This window comes from Phytophthora infestans, genomic scaffold (assembly GCF_000142945.1).
Source record: "Phytophthora infestans T30-4 supercont1.69 genomic scaffold, whole genome shotgun sequence".
Classification (NCBI taxonomy): Eukaryota; Oomycota; class Peronosporomycetes; order Peronosporales; family Peronosporaceae; genus Phytophthora; species Phytophthora infestans.
The window spans coordinates 587,668-596,003 of record NW_003303690.1 but is presented as its reverse complement, the minus strand read 5'-3'; the positions used below and the strand labels follow the sequence as shown (position 1 = coordinate 596,003).

Below are 8,336 nucleotides of genomic sequence, written 5' to 3'. Positions count from 1 at the left end.
CTAACCGTCTGATTTCAGATTCAGAATTCGAGGATATTATAGTTCGTCTGATATAGAGCAGAACTTAGACGAACTTGTTTCATGTTCTTCTTTAACCCACGCATCATTTCAAGTTCTGGGGGCAGCTATGGAGATAACGCTGACCTTAATGTTGCGGAACTAAAAGCAATTATGAGAAATCTCATTATTCGCGATCGCCCGCAACAAACACAAGCTGCGGTTTGGGCAACTGATCTTGAAAAGTCCATCAAGAAGGTAGATGCTTCGACCCAAACAGAGGGTGGTCGTGTCTGGGCTTATCCATCTAGCAAGAAAAAAAAGACGGTCAAGACCTTTGCAATCTAATGCTTTGATGAATACATTGCCTATAGAGCAGAGCTTAGACGAAGTCAAGGTCTGCGACCTTAACAAAGTTATATCAGGTTATTGAATATTTTGGCTTCTAATTTTTTATACGAGTTTCATGATCAGAAATCTTAGTGTTAGCAGAGGCTAATTGACTTATCAAATCAGTAGGTGACGTTGATAAAGCATTGATTTTTTTCTGCTGTTCCAGTGCAAGTATATGGAGGTAGCAACATATCTTACTATAATCGACGCTGAGCTCAATGCCAGCTAGATCGACGGAGGAATCCTCAACTACTAATGATTCATTTGAAAAAAAAGTTGATGACTGCTCCTAGATTATTCTTCAACAAATCTTGAGCTTTGTATCCTATTTGAAGTGGGACAGAACTATCTTGAGATTTGTATCGATATAGCTTTGGCCTGATAGAAAGCATTCCATTCGTTATTAAAGTATTATCAAGCGTATCAAAGAAATTATTACTTCTTGCATCGGAGGTAGTGTGAACCCCTGCGCTGGCTAAAATAGCCCCCGTCGCTTGGAGAGCTACAGCCACACTAGATACGGGGGCCAATCGTTGAAACCAAGCCACCGCTTTTCAAAAAGTAAGATACACCGTTTCCAACTGAATCAATAGTTTGACTTACATTGACAGTTACCTGCAATCCTGCGTTAGGCGTTGCTGTGCCAATACCTACTCTTCCAGCATTTGTTCCTCCCAGAATCGTCAATCTTCGAGAATTATTGGTCATGAGAACGAAATCATTATTCGATAACGTTCCAAAATACGCTCCATTGGTGCTAGTAGAATTCGCTCCATTATGCAGCTGTAAACCAAAGTTAACAGGCGACGAAGAATTAGATGATTCGCAGAATATTGGCATATCGTAACTAGTGGTGCCATCATTGAATGCGTTAGAACATTTAATATACATATTCCCACTTTTCAATGTTACTGAAGCAGATCCATACGTTCCATTAGTATAAGGCGTCGTTGAGTTAAAAATTAGTCGATTCTGAGAATTCACAGCTGTTAGCAATAGGTTACATCCATATGTAAATGATCCAGTAGAATTGCTATTGGCAACCAAATTTAGCGTATTAGTACTACAGTAGTATGGAATTGAGTTCCTTCACTCCCACCCCAGGCCTGTGTTTCTAGAAGGTATCCGTTAAACCACCCAGATTGATAATTCGTTGTGAAACCAACCAATTTATTATTAGCTCGAATAATTTCTTTGTACTCGGCTGAACTACATAGACATGGGCGGAGCAGGATTAAATATTCCAAGCTTGAAAATTAAATGGCACTACTTTAGTCAAGATTATTACATTAACATCACTGAAGGGGCAGCTGGTGCCTCTCAAGCTGTGGTGCTTAACCCGACTAAAGATTTCAATGGAAATCGTAATCTCACATGCACTGGTACTATTACTGGAATAACCGGATTGGTGACAGCGTCACTGACGTGCGATACGATTTCTAAATCCGGAAATCAAGAAATGAATGCAACCACGCTCAATATCAACCCAACAACTCTTCAACTACGCGGCACTACGGTCAGTGTTTCTGCGGCGCAATTAAATTACAACCAAGTCATAACCTTAGGTACGTTTCAAGGTTCTAGATACATGACACTAGACGCTAATGGAATGGGGATTATGCCTTTAGGGTAAGTCAGCTCAAACTGCATTCGATTCTACGAAGGAACAGCGAACAAGGAGTTGTTATCGATTTATCGTGATAGCGACGACGGCGGTTTGGTTATACGCAGTCGATACAAAAATTGAGTCCTTTATTAACACTATTCAGGAGTTGATCAAACAGGGGTGAGCGGTACTACAGTAGACACAGATTTGATAGTATACCAACGGATGTGATATTTGATTGAGCACCAGTCATGATCGTACCGTAATATCCTGATGATGAGTTAACAGCCCCAGTTTATAGGCTTGGGATTGAGTACCGATGCCGACATTACTCGCTGAATTAATACAAAAGGATGGGGCTAATCCGATAAAACCGATACGAAATAGATTATATGTTGTTGAAGCGTCAGCAGCGTGTTAAAGAAGTCAGCGTACCAACTGATGTAATAGTAGTCTGAGATGGTGTTGCAATAGTACCAATAATTGAAGTTGCTGTTAGGGTAGACAAACCTGTAAGAGATCGTGATGCACCAGTAAATATCAGGTTTCCCCCAATAGTAAGGCCAGATAAAGTTCCTACAGATGTAATGTTTGTGTTTCAGACAATGTGACTGCCGACAAAGTCCCCGAAAGTGTTAGCGATACAATTCCACTTGTGATAGATCCGGTGCTGGATAGTACCAGTGCTTTCGAGTTTTGAGCAGTACCACCTGCAATCCCGAGAACGTAGTCCGGAGCTGACGTTATCGAAGACCCATTTACAGTCAAACTGGAGCAGCTGAGAGCTCCTATACCTGTGATATCTTTGTTAGCTCCTGGTACAAGAGCTACTCCTTGCGTTGCTGTGCCAGCCGTGATACCAGTAAGATATGTTAGTCGATAGTCGTTTCTTCCAAGATAAAGTGTCTGAGCGTAATCATAGGTTAGAAAGCCTTTCGCATCTAAGGAAAGAAGAGTCGGTCAATATCTTTAGCGTGGTGTTGTCTATGTTATGCATCAGCTATATCAAGATTGACTTTTTATCTGCGAAAAAATAATTAATTAGCTAAGTTCGGTTTCGGTGTTAGGTTCGCTTTCGACACTTTCGTTAAGTTCGTCTTTTGCTTTCGCTTCCTGAAACGAATGTAATCTCTGTTCTTATCGTCGTAGCCTTTCTGGTACGCTAAGCGAGTCTCGCGCGTCTTCAGGTAGTAGCGCTTCTGAGCGGCTCTGATGCGCTCCTTGTGTAGTTGATACTGTTCAGGTGTGTATGTCATTGGACTTTATATTATACTAGAACATTTTATTTGTCAGAAATAAAAAGAATTTTATTAATGCAGAATGCCGCAGCAAGAATCAGCTGAAATAACTCAAAGTAGGAATAGATCGAGCAACCTGGCTAGCCACAGCACGCGCCATCTCCAAGTCGGGACCTAACATACTGGCGATGTCATAATATCGTTCGATGCTCTCACGGATCCCACTACTCCCACTAGCCTCGCTGATGGACGGCAGCAACTGGGATAGCTTCTGACGCTTCACAGGTTTTCCTAAGCACGGAAGGCTGACCTCGGCACCTGCACTCGGTGACTGGTCAAGCAGAGTCCTAATCACCGCAAATGCTTCACCTGGCGCGATTAAGGTTGTAGTCTCTATGATGGCACGGTCGTCGCTCTTCCTGGAGACCCAAAAGAATTGCCAATGGTTTGTCAAGTTCGTGAGCAGTGCCATCACTGATTCTTCAACGATGAAATCCAATGCAATCAATTCCGACAAAGCCTGGAACTCGGACGCTGTTGTCACCACCTTTTTCACTTCGATCAACATCCTCACTCCAGGCAAATGAGGCAAGTAATGTGGAAACTTCTGGGCTATATCACTCAGCACAATCATATCCGTGCGACCAGCAAGAACAATATCGCGACCAGGGACTTCAACGGTGAGGATGTTTACGCCTTTTTCCACACCAACCACGCAAAGCTTGTTATTCGTCAAGACATCGCCAATGTTGGCTACCACGTACTCACGATAAGGTTCCTTTTGCAGCTCCTCGGTACGGTCACTTTTCCACTTGAATTCCTTTGCTGGAGTCGGAACTCCACCGGCAAATTTAACTGTGTCCACAGGCGAAATCCGAATTTTCAAATCGTTCAAAAGGATGTTTCCCTTGGCTGAGTTCATTTCTAAGTGGACATATCGCGTACGCTTGGACAGCACAGTGTGCTCATACACTTTGTCGACCTTATCGAATAGACGATCCATCCTGGAAGTGTCACTCGCTGAACCACCAGCCCCATCTGGAACCACCACCAGCACGTGGATTTCATCGGTGGATGGCGGCAGCATCCCCACCAACACTTTCTTGAGGCCGGACTCTCCCTGCAGCTCCTTTTCTTCTTGCGTTAGAGATTCGACGAGAGCAGTCTTCTCCCCCTTCTTCAGCTTTTTCACATCTTCAGTGACGCTCGACAGCCACGCGCCGCCCTCCGTCTTCGCCAGGAAGAGCTGCAGGTTCTTGGCGTCGCATGTGATCGTCGATGCTTTCTCCTTCTTGATCTCCCTCTTCAGCGCGCTCACCTTCGCACCATCGCCGATCTCCACATCGAACGAGCTTCCTGCCTGGCCTACAACCGCGCACTGTAGTGAAAGCAACACCATCTTTCCTTGAGCCGGCGAATTCTGGAATGAAAGAAAGGGAGAGAAATATGCACCCGTACTTAAGCGGGAAATGAGGGTGTGACGAGGTGGTGTCATATACTTTGCCACCTAATGGTTAGAGGTTGTGCGGACGCTTTACCTGCGACACTTGCGCTCTCGCTGGTCGAGTAGTCGCCTCGTTAGAAACTGCTCCTCGCACTTAGAAACGATTAAACCTTTTCTCCTTGTTAAATTTAATGTAGAAAAAAAACTGGCGGAGTTTTCTGCTGGATATTACTACTTATGAAGTAAATTTACTTTCAGTTGAGTTTTATTTTTGGCATGTTTTAGAAATGCCATTAGCTGTACAGCTCGAAATGTATGGCGGTGAGCTACAAAGCAAAAACGGAAAGTGGCTCAAAACTGGAAGACACTACTTCGAAATTGTACTTGGAACCATCCATTTCCTGACTACGAAGTGTTCAAGAATTAAATACAATTAATACTACTAAACGAAGTTTATTTTTAGGAGGCGGCCTTAACATCAGGGGTATCAATGTCATGGCCAACTTACTACTACTATGCCTGATACTGATTCTGCAGTGCTACAGTGCTTACCTATGAAGAGAACGCGGCTAGATCAAACTGCAAAGTGATTATTTATAACGCCGATGCGACACTTGACTTTCATAATCGTGAAAACCTGTTGGCGATAAAAGGAAACGAGAACGAGCTCTAAGTATGGGTTTTGTAAACGTCGGTCATTGTTACCCATATGTACCGTACCGTATTCAAGTTCTGGCTCTTTTCGAATGATGCGATAAAAGGAAACGAGCTCTAAGTATGGGTTTTGTAAACGTCGGTCGTTGCTACTCATATGAACCGTACCTTATTCAAGTTCTGGCTCTTTTCGAATGAACCATACAGACACATACAGTACTGCACCCCGTTTTCGGGAAGGTATACCATATAGGATTTGCAAATAAATAAGATTTTAGCATACAAAATATGGTTCATTTGGATTCAGGATCATCATATCCGGAAATTTATCGAAGGTCCAAGGGCACGAAAACGGGGTGCAGTTCTGTACCGGTACTGCGAAATCGACTCTCACCCCAAGAAGTATTGGTAATCAACGCATGCGAACTACATGTACGCATGCGTTGTTCAATCCCTTGCGTACCGCTCGTTCGCGGGGGGTCGTCGTCGTTTGTGGATGTGTTTGTAAGCAGCCACTCATTCACTGTGCAAGACAAAGAGCATACCCCGTAAAACAAATTAATTAAGGAGAAACATCAGTCCCAATTGTTAGTCTCGCATGACACATTTTCCTACAAAATTGTTACATGTACGAACATGGATCTTAATTATTATACTAAAGCATTAATGTACCGTAACCTCACTGCTAAAAAGCTCAATTGATGTACAAAACGCTGGTAAATTTTGCACTTTTTAAAAGTATTCTGGCCAGAAAAATTTATGCATGTGGAAATTTGAATAATAAGTCTGTAGAAATTTGCTTACAGACATTAGTTTAAAAATGGTGTGTAATCATAGTAAAACTTGATTTTCTTTTCTCGATTTGAACAGTGTTGTATTATTGGTAGCGCATGTTTGCCCTGTGGCCATAAATTACTCTACCAAACAAAAAGGTAGTCGTTTTCGGACAAGCACATACGGTACTTGAGTCTTGCGCAGGAATAATGGTATGTTTCTCGCTGAGATCCTGGTATGTATTTACATGTTGATTTGCGCATGCAGGTTATTCACAGCGAGAGTGCAGCGGTCTGTGCTGAGCTCTCTTCGTGATTATCTTGATTGTAACCACCCTTTTTTGGAGGATGCGCCCTCCCCCCCCGGGGGAGGGGGGGGGCGCATTCTGGGGCCTTCGGGTTTCTAATACCTAGAGTGTAGTATTAATAGCTTAAACGATTACACATGTGCACCTTGACCGCGGATCGCTTAATAAAGTTACCGGTATTGCCGAGATCCATTCTTCAGAATATCACGGATACCGGTACATGCAACCAAGCTCTCGTATCACCAGATGGTGCGATAAATCAGTGCTACAGTACCTTTTGGGAAACAGGCTGCATGCACCCTGTACAACAATACTGTATAAATATTGGTCATTTATGCAACTTGGATTGCAACCATAGTTTTGATAGGCTAATATTTCGAAGGATAAGGTTTGATTGGCTGAATTGAACCGTGTTGAAGTGCTACAATCGCAGACTTGGATGTCCTCCACGTCTACGATCTGTACGAAGTTTAACTAAAATACTAGACACAGAGAGATTCCTACCGTACGTTTGATACACTCTATCTATTGCAGAGTCGCTAGTGTGTCCAGAGCGAACCAATTGAGAAATAACATCCCAGAAGACTTTCCGCCTGGAGTAGGCGAACTTGTTTGCGCCTCGCTCAATGGATGTAAACTCCTTGGCTGGTTTTAGCCCACCGGATCCGAGCTGATACTCGTGCCAAAGTTCATACAGGTCTTTAGGTCTCTTTGAAAGACGTGCCGCGTTTTGTCCACGAAATCCACCTTGAGCAGTGTTTGTTGGTGGATACGGTACTCCGTGCCCATCAGTAGTACGAGGTGTGAACGGCTGCATGGCTATCCGTCTCAAGATAGCTTGTATCTTTTGCATCTCTCGATGTGACTCGCTTCGGGACCGCAGTACTTCATTCATAACCTCTGCCATGTAGCGACGGCCAGACGCTATTTGAGATTGTACAGCAGCCATTTCACGTTGAGTCCCCTGTCCATTGGAGCCCGCTACCAATGCACTTCTTGCAGAAACAATACTACCAACACCAGATTCCACTTCTTGCGTTTTGTCAATAACGACGAGATTGAGCTGAGACCCGTCCCCCAAGACATAAAATTCTTGTCTTTGAATCGGATTCAAATTCGTACTTCCACCGGCGTTAATGTAAGCCCGTAAAATTCTTTTTTTCAGCTTTTCCGGAAGAAGACAATAATTAAAGCTGGAATCCGTCTCCAGCGCAGCCCACAGTAACACCTGTGCCAATGTTTTTGCTATTGGCTCTCCCATGACCTGTTTAATTGTTGGAGCAATCTCGTCGACGAGAAGTGGTGTAGTGACACACCGCATGCCCTCTTTCAGCGAGTAAAAGCAAGGTCCAGCTGGACCAGCAAGGACTGCGGCGGTGCATGCGTCCGGATAAGGCTGAGTGTTGTCGATATACACGTCGACGACGCCTTTGCGAGTTCTCCACCGTCCTCGCCGATTGACAAAGTCTTTAGATACACCACTACGAGTCGCATAAGTAGCAGCACCTTTACGGAAGCTGTGCGTTCCCAGCTTTCCCGTCTTCAACGACTTAAATTCCGATTTTTTAATTGTGTCAGCTAGAAAACGCCTCACCACTCGATCTCCATCGTTTGGATTTCCAAATAAGAAAGAAGATCTTGCCACATTCACCGTTGCCTCGATGTATACTGCAAGATTGAGCAGGGGACACATTCTGGGATCCATACTACCAACCACAATCTGTTCCGGAGCGTCTCTCTCTTCGGATATATTTTTCGACCATCGCATTTGACATAGAATAGTAGACGGGTACTGAGTGTTGTGAGTGAAATTGTTAAATTGAAGCTTCATCATGTCGTCGATGCGAGCAACAATATGCCACTGCAGTGTCAAAACACTGCTAACCATGAGTTGTTCATCAGAGCGTGAATGCAGCGATCTGA

The 8,336-nt window shown here is 43.8% G+C and overlaps 1 protein-coding gene across 1 annotated transcript; it reads right to left on the bottom strand.

Moving 5' to 3' along the window:
- Positions 1–2,973: 2,973 nt before the first annotated feature.
- PITG_18571 (Crinkler (CRN) family protein) lies at positions 2,974–4,650 on the bottom strand (the record flags this gene model as incomplete). The annotated part of the gene is made up of 1 exon (XM_002997629.1): positions 2,974–4,650. The coding sequence occupies one exon, from the start codon at positions 4,631–4,633 to the stop codon at positions 3,332–3,334; it is 1,302 nt and encodes a 433-aa protein (XP_002997675.1).
- Between the last annotated feature and the right edge of the window lie 3,686 nt (positions 4,651–8,336).